The following is a 16,397-nucleotide window of genomic DNA, read 5'->3' on the forward strand; positions in this document are numbered from 1 at the left end:
ACCCCTAAATGTGTAAAGCAGGATCTTTGATGCAAAGGAAGGCTGCCCCCGCCCCGGGGTGCGTTTTCTGTCTACCTGGTTAACCTTTCCTGCTGTGGGGTAGAAACGGAAACGTGTGTTTACATACTGTTTGCTTGGTAAGAATGTAAACATGCATGCGTAAACATTGGTGAGCATACATATAGAACACACGTGCTTCCCTGCAGAGTCCATTGTGTAAGCGTAAACATGGTATATTTGTAAATTCTTTAAATTATGCCCACAAACACTCACATCTTTCCATTTATCTTTAGATACTCGGTGAGCCGTATATCTCCCCCCACCCCCATCTCACTGAACCCACAGGAGAGACAGCGCAGACCCTTGACCCGAGGAACACTTCTTATTTTATGGTGATGAACTAGCCTCGATAATAGCCATGGCTGATATCACACCCAGTTAGGGGGGCCATAAATAATTCTCTTCTCCCCCGCACAGAAGCTATAAACCAGGGCTGAGGCGAGACAGTTTATCAAAGACGAGGGCTGGCTCCTTAAATAAACCGCGGTGATCTCACTTGCGGCGCCGAGCCGGGGCGGGAGGCGCCCGCTCCCGGGTCCAGCCCCCACCCCAGGTATTGCCCGTGTCCGACGTCGATCGGCGGGTGCACGGGAGGCCCTGCCGCCGGCGGTCCCGCGGGGTCGGCGGAGGCAGCTCCGAGCTCCCGGGGCCCAGGACACCCCGCGTCCCCGCCCCGGGCTGCCCGCGCGGGCAGTGCGCGGAGGAGGGACCCGATCCGAGGCGCCGGGGAGGGCCAGGGGAGGAGCCGCGCCGGAGCTCCGTGGTCGCTGCCAAGTTCGCTCCCACCCCGGGATTCCGTCGGGCCTGGACGGCGGAGCGCGGAGGCCGCGGGGCGAGGTCTGAGCTCAGCGTCCACGCGCCCTCGCCCGGGCCCGCCGCCTCTCGGCTTCTAGGGGCGGGAAGGGCGGCGCGCGAGTTTCCGAGCGAGGGCAGACGGCGCGCGCCCGAGCCCGCGATACCCCCGCCTCCGCGGCGCTGCCCGGCCTCCCGAAGTCGCCCCCTGTCGGCGCATCAGTCGCTCGCGCCTCTCCGGGCGCCACTTACCCCGGGCAGAGTCTTCTGCTCGTGCAGTGCGCTCTGGGCCTTCAGCGCTGACTCACGCTCGCAGTAGGTGAGGAAAGCGCAGCCTGGGGAGGGAAGCAAGCGCCGAGAAGGGTCAGTGGGGCGCCCCCGGGCCGCCGACGCGCCCTCCCGTCCACCCTCCAGTCCCCGGCCCCCGCCCCCCTGCTCTTGGTCCCTCTCCCCACCTCTCTTTCTCGCCTGTGTACTCCACTCGGGCTTTCCTGCCTCCCCGTTTTCCTGTCTGTCTGCTTCTTGTCCCTCGCGTTGCTTTTCTCTTTTGCTCCCTCAGCGTAGTCTCCCCACCCTGCATCTTCCCCCCCTCCACTCCCCGTCTCCCGGCGGGTCTCTTCCTGTCCTCGTGCCCTGGTGCCTCAGGCGCCTCTGCCCTCTCCCTCCCTCCCTCCCTCCTTCCCTCCGGGGGCTGTTCTGTCTGTTTCAGCTCCAGCCTCAATACCTCTCAGAAGGAGCAGCTTCCACCCTTCACCCCCAGCACCTCTAGTCACACTTGACCATGAACTCTTGTTCTGGCTGCTTAGGAGTGTTGCCGGCTGCCCCATCAGGGATGATGGAGGGACCCTCTGGGCCTTCCAAATTAAGGCTTCATCTGTAGCGGGGACGCCAGTCTAGGCTATCCTAATAAAATGAATGGGGCCGTCCATGTGTCCCCTGCCTCAGTGTCTGTTGTCACTGATATCTTCACACGCCTCCCAGTCAGAGCACTTTTTGGGCACATCCAGACCACCAATGCACAGCGCTGGACCTGAGGCCAGCTCTTGCTCTGCCTCTAATTCCCTGGGTGACCCCACAAATCACGTCTCCTGTCCTGCCTCAGTCTCCTCATGTGCGAACTGAGAGTGTTGACCAAGTGGTCCCCAAGGTCCAGCCTCGTTTTCCTCTTGAGTGATTCTGACAGCGCCTCACCAAGGAATCTGGACTTCGGGGAGCAATGTGCCTAAGTCAAGGGGTGACTTTTTAATGCTGGCCCTTCAGGCACTGTGACAAGGCAAAGAGAATGTCCGCTGATGGGAGAGTCTTTCTGGGTGTTCCTTTAACCCGCCCAGTGTCCGGGGCCTCTTTCTGTGCTTGCAGATGTGGCTGAGTGTGGCTTGGGAGGCCTGCAAGGTCCTGGGGCCATAGGGAAAGTCAAAAAGCCAACTTTGTCCAACAGCAGGCTTGGGTCCCCTGGGGAACAGTGCCTTCAGACTTTCCAAAGCCACCAGGGCCCCAGGGAAGGCACCCTGCGGGCTGGCCACTCCCTTGTTTCACTGTCTTCTTTCCCTCCTTGTTTCAGGCTCTCTCCTATTATCTTACTGACCTCCCCAACCACCTGTATTCACCATCATCCTAGTTTCTTTTGCTCTCACAGTCTCCGCACCTGGTATGCCTTCTCTCCCCATTTTCACTTCTCCCAATCCCATCCATCTTTCAAAAATCTGATCAAGTTCCACCTCCTTCAGTCAGCCCTCCTTGACTGGTCTGGTCCATCTCAAGCCAACCTCCCTTATTGACTACCCACAGGTGGCCATTTGGTTATTCTCATGGCCATTTATCAATTATTCCCTGAGTGCCCACTGTGTGCCAGTTTCTGTGCCAGGCCCAGTGGCCCAGGCCCTCTTCTCAAGAGGCCTGCAGGCTGGTGGTGCTAGTCTGGTGCCTCTGCCATGTCTTATCACTAGGCTCACCCTCTTGTTTCCTTGGCACAGAGTGCTCTCAGCATCCTCTGCAGTTGCTGACTCCTCTACCACCCAATGAAAACCCACTTCCTTCTCTTCCAACACAGGATCCTACCTCCCTTCCCCTCCTAGCTCCAGAGAGGAGATGGAAGGGGATGAGTGTGTGAGGGGGACGTAGTGATGGCAAGAAGGAAGCTGGGAAAAAAACCTGGGAGACAAAAACTGTCAGCTCCCCATGAGCTCTCTGCCTTCCCTACCTCCAACTCCTGCCCCAGGCTGGGAGGAGCTGCGAGTGCCAAGGAGCCTCTCTCCCTCTCCCTGTCCAGACCCCAGATCACCCTCCTCCTCCTCCCCCCTCACTCCTCCCTCCTGATCATGGCAGACGGTTATTGATGGAGACACCAGGGACTGAAATGAATAGCGGTAAGAGGCCCCTGTGACGTCGTCCCTCATGCTGCTGTCTGCCTCTCCGGGGGCCTCTTTCCTCCTGTCCCCTCACTGGCCTTGTCCTCCGCTGGTCCCTGCCTGCAAGTGGGAGGCAGTCACTGTCTCAGCTGCACACAGGCAAGCCAGCTTGGGACAAGGTCAGGGGCAGGTCTGGAGAGGGAGAAGGAGGCAGGAGGAGAAGGAAGAAGGGGAGGAAGAGGGGGAGGATGGGGGAGGAGGAAGAGGGAGGAGGAGAAGAAAATGAACACATTGTTTCCATGGTCCAGGATAACAAGGAAAGAATTCCAGAAAGAAAAAAAAAGGAATCTGTTGCTTTTGTCCAGTTTCTAGGAATTTCTGCCATGGTTTCTTTTGAGAGCTCACCAGAGCATTGTGAACCAGAATCTTTGAGGGACCCCAAGATCCTGTGTGACCTCGCCTGTCATCTCCACCCCTTGACCTCACCTCCTTCCATGCTTCCCCTTGCTCACCCCCTGGCTTCCTTCCTGCTTCTCAGCACTGCCAGGCACACTCTGCCTCAGGACCTTTGCACTGGTCATTCCTCTGCCCAGAAGGACCCCCACCCCGCCACTATCCACATGGCTTGCTCTTTCACTCCCTTCGGGTTTCTGCTCAAATATGACCTCCTCAGAGATAGTTCTCTTGGCTGCCTCATTTAACACATCACCCCCTCCCCCAACACATGCATAGTCTCTGACCCCTTGCCCTGTCTACACTTCTCTTTGGCACCCTCACCCCTGTCGTATTGATATCAGCAGTCTCCCCACGCTCAGATGAGGTCGGCAACTTGCTTTTGTTTTGATTCTGCTTGGTTCTCAGGGCCCAGAACAGGGGCTGGAGCTCACTACGGATTCATCGGATTCATCGAGAGCACTGAATCCCCAGGACCTCTGCTACATTGTGGGGCCGCTAGGTGGGGGGACACGGAAGTGGTACTCAGAGGCTGCTAGGAGCTGATCGAGGCCCTGAGGACACTGAGGCACACTGGACTTCCACACTGGTGGGGGGACAGAGGTTGCCTGTGAGAACTGACAGGGGGCCCTGGCTGGGAGGGCTCTCATCCCCAGCGTTTCCTGGAGCCCATTCTCCCAGTGCCTGCCAGTGTGGTTACTGTCTCTCCCCCGCTCTCTACCCTGAGGTCATCATAGCCCGAAAGGCTATGCCCAGTTCCAGATGGGAAGCTGTGCTCAGGCGAGACCCTTACCAGCCAGGATCACTTGCTGATTCCTATCTCTGACCCCAGTTTGCTCATCTATAAACGGGGACAGTAATTTCCCTCAGAGGCCTGTGGAGAGACCTACTAGTCAGGAGTATTAACAACTGCTGCAGAGCCCTCGAATTGCAGAGTGCGGTATAAACACAGATTCGCTCTGAGAAAGGGGGTCAGAGAGGCAGGGACCGTCCTCTCCCTCTGCACCTCTGCCAGGAGGGACCAGCCTTATATAGAGGCTGCCTGGGGCACCGTCCCGTACCCCACCGCCCTGCCCGAGCTTTCTCAAACCATCTCTCAGCCCGTCCAGTGATGCTGCATCTGACAGTTCACCTGAGAGATGAGCTGTCTCATTACAGCTCTTTTAAATAGGCGGATACGGATAAACAGTTATTAACCACAGACTCCAGCGTGCATGAAGGGACCACGTCTGTCCCCTTGCTGAGCAAGAGCGCTTTGCTCAGAAGGGAATGGCTTCAGGAGGAGAGTTTGCATCATGGGGTGCTGCAGAGCATGGTGGGCCTGGGCTGGAGGCTGAGGTGGGTGCTCAGGGTGACCAGGGGAGAGAGGCTGCCCAAGCCTCACCCAGTGGACACTCACTGGCCTCTCATGTGTAGGGGAAGGGGTGCTGCACACAGAATCCCCCCAACTCCCCCCCAAAACTAGCTGTGACTTCCTGTCACTCATTGCTGCTACTCACAAGAGCTGAGGAGGGGCTTCAAGCCGTGAGGGTGGGCAGGGCGCCTCAGCTCCGTAGTCACTAAATCTGCCAAGCTCACTCTCCTGTGACGTGATGAAGGGTCCCCAGAGACACACCCTGTGAGGCCCCTTGGGAACTCGTGGTCTAGTTGGGAAATGGGATTCTCTCAGGGAGCAGCTGCATACCGATATGAGATGGTATGGGAGAGAAGGCTGGCACCGGGCTCTGAACCCGAAGGCATGAGAAGGTCTGAGCAGGGAGCATCCTTTCTGGGCATGGGGCAGGTGGCACAGAAATCTCTCTACCTTGGGCCCAGCAATTCCCTTGCCAGGCCTGACCCTACAAGTACACTCTCATGTGCTCACAGAGGAGAGAGCAAGGGTCCACTGTGGCTGTTTGGAATAGCAAGAAGACTGAAAAATACCTAAAGGTCCCTCGGGGCAGGGATGTTTTTATGTTTAAGCTGTGGAATACTCTATAGCAGTTAAAAAGATGAAATGGTCCTAAATGTACCAACAGGGAAAGATGCATTGTCAGATGGGGCAACCAAGTTGTGATATAACATACACCATATATATACAATGGAGACAAACTCCTCTAGTTCCATACCCACTCAAAGCTGTGTTTACACCATAGCACAAAGTCTAGAAGGGGCCACGCCACTGAAAACAGGGAGTATGGGGGCTGGGGGATGTCTCTGATGACCCAGAATGTAGTCATGTATCATTTGCATAATTAGCTTAAAGAAAAAAACCTTTGCTGAAGGAGGAGGTTGGAATGAAAGGGGAGTGGGTGAACATGGATGGATAAGCCAGGCAGGTTGCAGGACCTGTTTTGAGGAGACATTTTGGGCGTCAGCTTTCTGGCAGATTCTTCATGAGGGAACTTATCATTGGTGGGTCCTGCTGTGCCCCTGCCTCAAAGCTTCCTCTGAGCTCCGGGAGTTGAAGCGGATTCTCTCCGCCTGGCAAGCTGTAAATTTTGGTCCTGGGCCCTGAGTTCCAGAAGTTGACGCTTGGGGGATGGAATCCATGGTGGAGCACACAGCCTCCCCATGTGTGCCCTCCTGTTTTCCTAGGACCTGATCAGCTGTGTGACGCTGACAGCGGGACTGAGGAGCTGCAGGTGACTAAGGAATTCCTAGGCGAGGTGTGACCTCACCCCTGAGCTCCCACCACTCCCATCCCCCTCTCCAGATGGTTGTCCCCAGCACCAGCTCATCACCTGAGTCTCCTACCCCTCAGGGTCGGCACCTCTCATCCCACCCCCTCCTGCATTGTGGACTTGAGCAGAGTTGAACTGCGGCCTGGTGGAGCAGGAACGGACTTGGGGGATCATTGTGGGGAGAGTGGGGACACAGATGTCAGACTTGGAGAAAAGTCATGGCGCAGTGCTGCCATCAGCAGCTGATCGCCCAGGTTCCCTGCTCGAGTGGACCCCCGCGGCCCCCCTGACCCTCGCTGACCTGCCTCCGCTCTGCCACTCTTGATTCTACTGTGCACACCGAACGCTGGCCCACAGGCACATTTCCTTATGCTGCCATTTAACCTTTTCCCACTCACCATTCTTATTTCTTTGTTCCTTCAGCGTATCAGTTTTTCACGTCTTGTGTCTCTGAATAGGCTATCAACCCTGTGAGGGTGAAGACAATGTCTTCTAAAGGGACAGTGAGCTTCTAGCTCAGGTGTCTGAGGGCAGGGAGACCAAGAAAACCTACGAGGTGGGGGAGGGAGACCCAGGAGAGGTTAATACCAGCGGGGACAGGGCGGGGAGGGGGGGGGGCGGCAGACGGGGCATCGTTTTGGGGGAGCAGACACCCTTCTCCACAGGATAGCCTTCTGATGATGGTGCGGGGGCTCCTGAGAAGGTAGGCGGGTGCCCTCTCCCACGTAGGGGAATAACACAGCGCAGCAGAATTAATTGCACGGAGATGGTAGTAATTTACAAAGCCCCCGTGTGCGGGGATAAAAGGCCCTTGTCATGGTGAAGTGAAGGAAGTACAATTTGCTGCCCAGCTCTGAACAGGGCTGAAGCCTGGGGTGTAATCGTCGGAAGGGAAGCTTCCCCGTGCGCTCCCTCCTCCCACCCCGGCGGGGCCTCAGCTTCCTACTAATTGAATTACAGAATTAGCCAGAGGAAGGTGGCCCTGGAATAGGAAGATCTGGACTTTAATAAAACATCAGATCCTTCAGGCCCTGCACTTGGCTCGCCTGGAGGAAGTGGGAGGTGGGAGGTGGGAGTGGGCTGGGGGACAGGAGGGGAACAGGAAACCCACCAACCAGCCGGACCCACAGGTCACGGAGGGGCTCCCTGTTCAGTGTGATCCTCTTCCCCAAATCTCCACCCATCTGCCTGCTGTGGTTCCTGGAATCCCACCCTCAGAGCATCATTCCTTAGTGCTTCTCACCCCAGGCTGCCTCTGAGAATGACCTGGAGGATGTGAAAAACAGATGTGGGCTCAGCTGCTGAGAAACTAAGGCAGAATCTCTGGGGGAGGGAGGGAGAGAGGAATGTCCACCAGCTTCCCTGGAAAGAGGGTTACTGGTGTTCCGAGGCCACGTCTGTCCCCTCATCCAGCCTCTGATCCCTTGGTGGGTGGGCAACGGCAGCCTCCCTGGTGCCTTCTGGAGCAGGTGTCCACTCCCTACGTGTGGGAGAGATGCTGGAGAAGACTTCTGCATACGTGCCCTTCCTCTGGGAACGTCCTCCCACCTCTGTGCCTGGCCCGGGTCGGCACCTCCTTCAAGACTTGCCTCTTGGGTCCTGCTCTTCACTGAAATCCTCAGCACCCACCTCGGCCACTGTGGTCTCACCTTCTGTGGATTCCTACATGGATGTGCCCTTGACCACTGCCCATGGCTTGGCCCGAGGGTGAGCCTGGTCTCCTCTTCTAATCCCTGAGCTCCTTGAGAATGGGCCCCTGGGCTCAGCCGGGTCTAGGAACAGGCTGAGAAAGAAACCATGGGGCCCTGCCACTGTCTCTGCCTCTCCCAGTGCCCGGCCACTGGCCAGTCCTCCAGCTGTCTTCCCAGAACCTGTCCTGGCCGTTCCCATCCACCCAGTCCTTTCCAGCTGGGCCTTACTCCCTCTCTCCCCACTTCTCCCCAGGAGTGCTCCCTGCTGGTGTTCCAACAATTCCTGCAGTTCTCTGCTCCACAGGAGAGGGACAATTATTGACCACCTACAGAACAGGACTCTGACTTCCTCTTGCTTCTCCACCTCCATCGGGGGAAACCCAAGCCAAAGAACAGCACCCCTTCACCTGCTGCCTCCACCATGCCTCCCTCCTCTCCTTTGGTGCCCACATGTCCTTCTAGGAGTGACTAAGCCTCTCCTCCTCCAGGAAGCCTTCCCTGACTACACCAACCCCAACATCTCTTAAAGCTCCTAGCGATGGCCCCTCTCATTTGCCAGTTAGAATACACATCTTTGTCTACCTCTCATTTATCTGTGTTTGCCCATGTGGAAATATTCTCCTATAGAAGCTGTTAACTCCGAGGTCCCCTTGTCTCCCCAGTGACAGACGTCACTGAATGCAGTGGTTGCTAAACTCCACTCTTCCTCTGGCGGGGTGACAGTGAGCTGAAAGGCTGGGGAGAGACGGCTGGCTGCAGGGGAAACAGGGTGTGTGGAGAGAGTCTGGGACCTCCGCCCATCAGCTCAGGCCTCCCTCTGGTGGTGGCCGGACCCTCTCCTTGGAGAGGCCTGGGGGGTGGGGATGGTGGGGCTGCTGGCCCCATGGGGAGATGGATGGTGCCCTCAGCCAGTGAATCTGGGCTGCTGGCTGCTCCCTGCCTCAGGGCGCTCCAGTGCTGAACCCCACCCCTGGCCTCACCCTGCTTTCGGGCTCAACACTGCCCTCCTGCGTCAACTCTCTTTAAAGTCAGAAACTCTGGAGGAGAGTGTGGTGGTCTGTGCAAGCATCTCCCGGGGCTAAACCTGGTTGTGTGATACGGGAACGTGGATCCTGCTCGCTGTGACTCTAAGTGTGTCCTGTCCTTCTCTCAACTCTCTATCCCTTTGTGGCCGCAAGACAGAGATGGGCACGGAGCTGGGGGCTCCAGACCTCCGCAGACCTGGACTGGGCACCCCCCGGGGATGGGAGCAGCCCTCTATTTCTCTTTGTGCTGGGCATAGGGCAGGCCCAGTAAGTTCAGAGCGAGGGGCCTCATTGGCTCTGGCCCTCCCTAGGAGGATGAAAGGAGCAGAGGGCGGGCCTTTGCCAAATGTCTGTCCCTGCCAGTGCCCTTGTTTACACCCTCAGTGCTGGAGAGTTACACAGCTGGTGTCAGCTGCAGCCTCTTTATGGCGCTGTGAAAAAGGACGAAAAGTGGACATGACGTATTGATGGCCTCGCCCCTTTCTCAGCAAAGAGCTTGTGGTCTCTGGCCAGGGCTGACGGGCCCACGAGGCTCAGCGGGTGGGGTCTGGCGCGGAGAAGGTGTCAGCCTTTCTAAGGCCCAGCCCACGGGAGAAGTAAAACCTGCTCTGCTGACACCTGTGCTGAGTTTTCTTCTCATAGCCAAGGGGCTGTCCCGGTGCCCTTGCTCTGGGCCGGCAGCTCCTGCTGGTCCCCAGGACAGCATGAAGTGCTCCCTTTCACTTGCTAAAAAGTGTTTTACTTGCTAAAGTGTTTTACTTGCCAAAGTGCTGTCAGGCCCATGAGCTCATCATTCCTATACCTCAGAATAGATAAGGGGACATTAGCAGCATCTGACAACTGAAAGAGGCTGTGTGACTTGTCTCAGTGGTGGAGCAGAGAACTGAGGCCCCTGATGGCTGGTTTGGGGTTCAATTCCTGTCGCCCCCTCCAGAGGCCCTGGGCAGTGTCTCAGGGCAGTGTTAGTGGGGACCATGGAGGTCCTGGATGGGAGATGTCCTCCTTCCACACTCCCACCCCACGGCCTGTACTTGGGGGAAGGGGCTCAGGGCTGACCTCATTCTCTTCCTACGAGGACACAGGTGGAGTCACTGGAGGCCTCCCGGACCTCAGTGGGCTGCACGCGCCTGACCTTCCTCTACCCTCGTGTCCTCTCCAATGTCAAAGTCAGGCTGTGGGCTTCTCCGCAGAGGGCTCTAATCTGAGCATCAAGGTTGGATTTGAAATGCACGTGGGGCGTTCGTTACTCACACGAATGCCAGGATAAATGCTGGAGCCGAAAAACTAAACTGTGTTCCCTTCTAATTAACCTGGTCAGGGAGTTTAGATCTTCCTGTTTTGAATTTTCTCAGAACAGGGTGCACCTGCTGAGAAGCCAGGAGTGACTCAGTGGGAGTAGACCCCTGGCTCACTGAGCGCCACGGGGCAAGCAGCTCTCAGGGCCCCCCTTGGCGGGACTCAGCCCATCACTAAACCGTGGGAAACAGGCAGCAGGCAGGGCCTCTGGGAAATGGAGGCATCTCAACTGGTCTGGGAGGAAGACCTTGGCCCTTGGTCTGGATAGCTTCCCCCGTCTGGCTTGCCCATTTCCACGCCTGCCTGCCATCACCTCTCTCTCTTCGCCTGTCTGGCTGGAACTGAACTGCAAGCCTCGCTGGCTGACTTTGGTCAGGCTGCTAAGCCCTGCCTGCCATGCTGAGCTCCTCAGTGTATGCAGGATCCCGCCCCCAAGGGGCCCCCAGCATTTGCTGGGTCATGTATGGGTCTTATGCCCACAGAAGGAGCTCAGTAAATGCCTGTTGAGTTGCATAGAATTTCCCTGGTTGGAGCTTTACACGGTTGTTGGACCTGCTAAATTGAGATGGGGATCGTTTTCCCCAATAGGATCCCCTCTCCATGCAGAGGGAAGTGTGGGGGAGTCCCTCCTTGGCCTGGCCCTGAAGCCCCTGGCCCCCGGCTATCCACAGAGACAGCTGTCTACCCTCATGATGTCCCTGCATCGGGGATGGGGGATCAGCTTCTCTGACTCCTTCCTCCCACGGAAGGAGAGGAGATCACACACACAAGGCAGGGGACGATGAGTCCCTTTGCTCCTCGCCTCAGTCACACTGAACCACACTCTCCTCCACAGTGCCTATCTGTGTCACCTCTGGGCCGTTGCTCCGGCTCCTCCCCCAACCCGGATCCCAGATGCCCTCCCTGCTCCTGGATCCTCTACCAGATCTCCTATCTTGGGATCCATCCCCAGCTTCCTAGCCCTCTCTGATTCTCCTTCCAATGAGTCCTTCCACGTCTAAGGGTCTGAAAAACGAGTGCTTGTTTGGACAGTTTCCTTCAGTTCTCATTTGTGGGAACCGTGTCTCCCCAGCCAGATCGCAGCAACTGGGGCTGTGTCTCCCGCCCGCATCCGCGGGACCAGGTCCCAGGATGGGAGCCTCACAAGAGCAGTTGAGCTGCTCAGTTGGGAGGGGAGGGCGTGCTCGCCCCCTTTGATTGCACACGAGCACTCAGGACCTGCCAGGTGAGGTGAATTAATCTCGCCTCTCTCCTCTGGCTCCTTCCTAACAGGCCCTAATTCACTTAAAGAACAAAAAAAATAGAAGCACACCAACCAAGAAATTCCAACCTCAGCATCCAAGACAGGCTATTTTGAAAAGACCAATAGCCAGGAGTCCCATATTACAGGATCAATGTTTGGAAAATGTGATTTTCTTTTTAAAAGCAGAAAAACAATCTCCCACAGTCCTGGTGGGCCAGGGTCCAGCTCTCCATGAAGGGTGTCTTTCCCTCATGATCTTGGCCACTTAAGCCACTCTTCTGGCTGGGCCTTGGGCTTCACCCAACATCAATAAGATAGGTTCAATCACAGGCACTTAGCAATATTTAACCTGAGGGCTGTGGCAAAGAAGTAGTCAGCAAATATGACTGGGATGCTGGCCTCCGCGAGTTAATCCCTCCAGCTCTCGGAGCCCTGGCGGAGGTATGGTTCACATTTTAAGAGGGGGAGGGGCTCTGGCTTTCACTTTAGAGTCAGCTGGCCCTGATCCTGGGAAGGTGCCAGAGCCACTCACAGTCAGCCTTTATTCATTGTTGACCTTGGGAGAGCCCAAGGTGGGTGAGAGGAGGGTGACCTGTGGGGGTGGGACCGAGCTTGACATTCAGCTCCATTTTTTGTCTTCCCAGAGTCCCAGCCACATGCCCACAGGGCCTACCAAGAGGGAAGATTGAACTAACTAATTCCTTGATTGGTACACAAGACTCAAACCGTGTGCCTGGGATTGGGGGTACTGTCATTTGTGGTTGGAGTGGAAGATACTTCATTCATTCATTCATTTTGCAACCATTTATTGACAGCCCACCATTTGCCAGATGATGAAAGACATATCTCCTGCTTTAAAGGAGACCCAAGTAACATAAGTACAAGGCCAGGTGATATGCATAGAACAAGCATACCTAACAAGCCGAGGTCTGTGCAGGCTCATGGGTGGCACAGCCAACACCTACTGATGTGTGGTTATATGTTGGGCATTGTGCTAAGAGCTTTGCATGCATAGAATCACTTAATACAATAACCCTATAAAGTAGTACTATTATTGTCTCCATTTTACAGGGGAGGAAACTGAGGCACTCAAAGATGAAAGACTTGCCCAAGGTCTAATGGTCGGGTTGTGGTAGAGCTTGGCTGTGAGTTAGGGCAGGCTGCCTGCAGAGTCTGTGACCTTAACCATGGGCTCTGCCACCTCATGCAGGAGAATGGTCAATTTTGCCTGGGGTAGAATCAGTGCAGAGCCAGGGAGTGAGTCTTGAACCCAGAGTGGCCTCAAGCAAAGGATGTGCTGGGAAAAGTGCTCTGCATGGGCAAAGCCAGAGCTGTGGGCCGCAGTGGGAATACAGAGACCCTGGAGTGGTTTGGAAGGCTGGAGCCAAGAGCAGGTCCCCTTCAGAGCTCCAGACACCTTCCTCAACACCTTTCTTTGGCTTTCACCCTTGTCTGTTCTTCCTCTCCTCTCCTTTCTTTCCTCTTCCTTTCTCCCTTCATTCCTTTCCTTTTTTCTTCCCTCCCTCTTTCACTCCTTCCTTTCTTTTTTTGTCTCATGGCTAGAAACCCACGTTCTCTCCTGTCCATCTATTTAATTCCCATCCAGACTTCTCCAGGATACACCATTTTTTTTTTTTATTCCTAAACAAGGGTAACACCTGACCCCCTGGTTTCTGTCACCAGCCAGCTGCCTCTGGGAAAGCCATTTAACCCCTGTGGCCTGATTGTTTCCCTCAGCAGGATGTCTGGAGTCCTGAGAAAGGTCTGCAACCTTGGAGGGAGGCAGACCTGGTTCTGAGAGTAGCCTCTGCCTTGTTCTAGAAGCCCCTGTGTAGCTTGGGTAGTTTACGTAGCCCCCATCCCCACCCCGGGCCTCAGGTTCCTTACCCAGGAAGTGGGGATAAAGGGGAGACTTACCTACTGGGTCATGAGCGTCCAGCTGAGTGCCTAGCATATAATGAATGGGGGGGGGGATTACTCTTGCTACTATTGTCACCAGGAGCAGCTGTGATGTGACGTTAAAGATTCCCTACAGTGTGAAAAATAGCTTTGGCATTTATACTGTCTGGTGGTGTCTGCTTCCCTTGCATGGGACCTGCACATTTTACTTGACTATAACCTCCTCCGCATGCACATTCACATGGATAGGGACCCTGTCTGTGCTTCCTGCCTCGGCACAGCCCAGCACACTGGGGGCTCGGAGCGGCTGAGGGTTTGCACTGAGAGTCTAAGATGCAAGCATTTTGTTTACCTCGTGTATCTAGTATGCTAATGACAGGAGGCAGTGATGAGCTGGCTGGGACCTGAGTGACAAAAAGCTGGCTTCATGCTTCCCCAAAGAGGCACCTCAGTGTCAACTGTTTCTTTTGTGAAAGAAATTGTCAAGACCTGGAATGTGAGCTGCAAGGTTGGGGAGCTGCGAGATGGGGAGATGTTCTACAGGCCCCTGGCAGCACCGTGATGGGACAGCTGGGAGTGACGGCACCCCCGAGCATGCCCTTGTAGGAAGGGACTGGATGTGGATTGAGCACTCTTGTCCAAGTTACTCAATGACTTCTTGAGAGGATGCTGTGAGCTCCTGGCCCCGTCTGCTGTGGACCCTTGAATGCTCTGCTGCTGGCACAGGGCCTGGCATGGTGATGGGAAGCACAGGGTGAGGGGTAGACACTGGTTTGGCATTATAACGCTGGCTGAAGGCAATCTCTTGATAGATAAACCACAGCCTCCAGCAAACCACCAGATCTCTCTGGACCTCAGTTTCCTTTTCTGTGAAATGGGTTTGATATCCCTGCTCAGGGGTCTGTGTCCCCAGCATCCAGCACAAAGTGGATCCTAGCACACACTCGCCAGTGGGTGAATGAGTGGGGCAGGAGGGAGGGAGCAGGAGGTGTACATGGTTCTTTTACAGAGGTGGAAAGGGATGCATCTGTAGGTCAAGGTGGAGTGATCATCCCAGGAGCACACATCTGGTCAGAGAGAGAACTAGCGCTCAGGCCCGCTGCCTGGCCTCCTGGGTTGAGTGAGGAGAACAAGTCTCTGAGAGGATGGGGAGCCCAGTGCAGCCCTGAGGAGGAGAGAGCAAGCAGAGGGTGGGTGATTGGCATGGAATGTTCCAGACAAAATGTGTAGGGAGCAGAGGAGTCAACAGACAGAGGTATGTCTCCAAGGCTTTGCAGCAAAAGGAAGGGAACGGGGAGAAAAGATTCATGTGAGCAGGTGGAGCCGAGTCCATCAGTGCTCCTGCCCCTGCCCCTGCCTGAGAGGATGGCAGGCAGTGGACAGGGCGGGGGGAGAGGGAGGCACACGTCTGAAACGCTCATGTGTCCTAAAGGCACATAGAATGGTTCTATTCTCTGTTCTTACTGCGCTTGAGAGGGTCTGGGGGTGGGAGGGAGTGGGCTGTGCAGGGGGTTTTGCGGGGGACCCAGGGCCAGGAGTCAGTGAGCTGTACCAGGCAGAGCCACCCTGAGGCCTGGCACGGTCACGGCCGTGATGGGTCCGACTCCCACAGCTGGCTGTGTCTCAGTCTTTGCATCCTTGGGTTTTCCCATTTCTCTCGGCTTCCTAGAAATTCCCTTTAGACCTTTGCTTTGTTGTGGCTGAGCTGACTGTACCCCATGGCCAGCAAGGCCAGCTGGGGAGCTGAGGCCCAGAAGGAAAAAGCTGGGTGGTGGGGTGAATACAAGGTACGGCTGCGGGCCCTCCTCCTGGCATTTCCACTCCCAGGCGGCTGTGGCCCTCATCCCCAGCTGAGCATAGAGGCCCCTCCCATGGCTCTACACACCCTGTGAAGTGCAGGGCTGACCTCAGAGGTCCCCGGAGGTGCCAGAAATGTGGCCAAGAGGCCAGGCGAGCTGAGAGCAGAGGGTCCAGGACTGGAGTGCACAGAAGTGGTAGGAATGCAGACAGAGGGAGACCCTCAGTGGGAAGGTCCCCGTGGCACAGAACTGAGAAAAAAATACTGAGCTGGAAGCTGAAACTTGGATCAGAGGCCAGGGTAGGGCCCTTCTGGCAAGCCCCTGGCCTTCTGGGGACCCTGGCTTCCTTGTCTGTAAAATCTCAACCTAAGCAGCAGCTTGGCACTGGAAAAATTCCCAGGAATCAAAATGGGAAGGAGGATTCAGAGTTCTAGATTTTAATCTTGCTTCTGCTTGTTCCTCCTTCAGCCTGGAGGCCCAGGGGGACAAGACTTGGAGCTCCCAGCCCCTGGCAGTTCTCTGAGGCCTGCTGCCCTCAACTCTTTTGCTAAGCGTCCAGGGCCACCTGCCTGTTGCTTAGCCCTGGCCTGGAGAGGGAGGGAAGAATATGAGAGGGAGATGGGCCACTGGATCTTAGTGGCACCTGGGAAGGGGCTGGGGACAGAGGGACATGAAGAAGGCCTCCCATGGTGGTGTGCTACCCAGTGACCAAGCTTCGGACTGCGGAGGCCTTGACAGAATGGGTGATCAGGGTGCCCTTATGGAGGCAGGGAGTGCCCCTGGGCTCTTGACAAAGGGTGGGGGGATTTCCTAGTGGTTGGAGTGAGTGTGCTCTGGGTGGGGACCCACGTCAGGCAGCGGGTATTTGCAATCAGACGGTTTTTCATTTGCTTTTTAGAAAGGCACTCCAGTGTTGGCTACCACAGGGCTAGCCTACCTTCCTCTCTCCCCTCTGCCCCTTCTCCCTCTCTCCTTTCCTTTCCTCCCTCACCATGCATCTCTTCCCAGGCGAGCTGGAGGAGGAAGGGGAGGGGAGGCACAGGGCTCAGTGGGCAGCACTAGTCATTAAGTTTCTGCACCATCCCTGGTTTTGGCGGCGCAGGCTGCCTCTGCCTCCCACGGCCAGTC

The 16,397-nt window shown here is 56.1% G+C and overlaps 1 protein-coding gene across 50 annotated transcripts in view; it reads right to left on the bottom strand.

Annotated features, from left to right (window-relative positions):
- The window catches only part of CELF4 (CUGBP Elav-like family member 4), a 305,620-nt gene that overhangs the window by 226,136 nt on the left and 63,087 nt on the right, over nt 1–16,397 (bottom strand). For 48 of the 50 annotated variants that reach the window (XR_011542688.1, XR_011542690.1, XR_011542689.1 and 45 more), the window contains exon 2: nt 1,105–1,187. Coding sequence is in view for 43 of the 50 variants with exons in the window: in XM_070630057.1 (XP_070486158.1) it covers nt 1,105–1,187 (83 nt within the window). In the remaining 7 variants the exon portion in view is untranslated. Of the gene's footprint in view, nt 1–1,104; nt 1,188–1,307; nt 1,443–16,397 lie in introns of those variants that run through there. The other 2 variants (XM_070630059.1, XM_070630058.1) reach the window with 1 other exon arrangement.

The sequence above is a fragment of the Equus przewalskii genome, chromosome 7 (assembly GCF_037783145.1).
Source record: "Equus przewalskii isolate Varuska chromosome 7, EquPr2, whole genome shotgun sequence".
Lineage (NCBI taxonomy): Eukaryota > Metazoa > Chordata > Mammalia > Perissodactyla > Equidae > Equus > Equus przewalskii.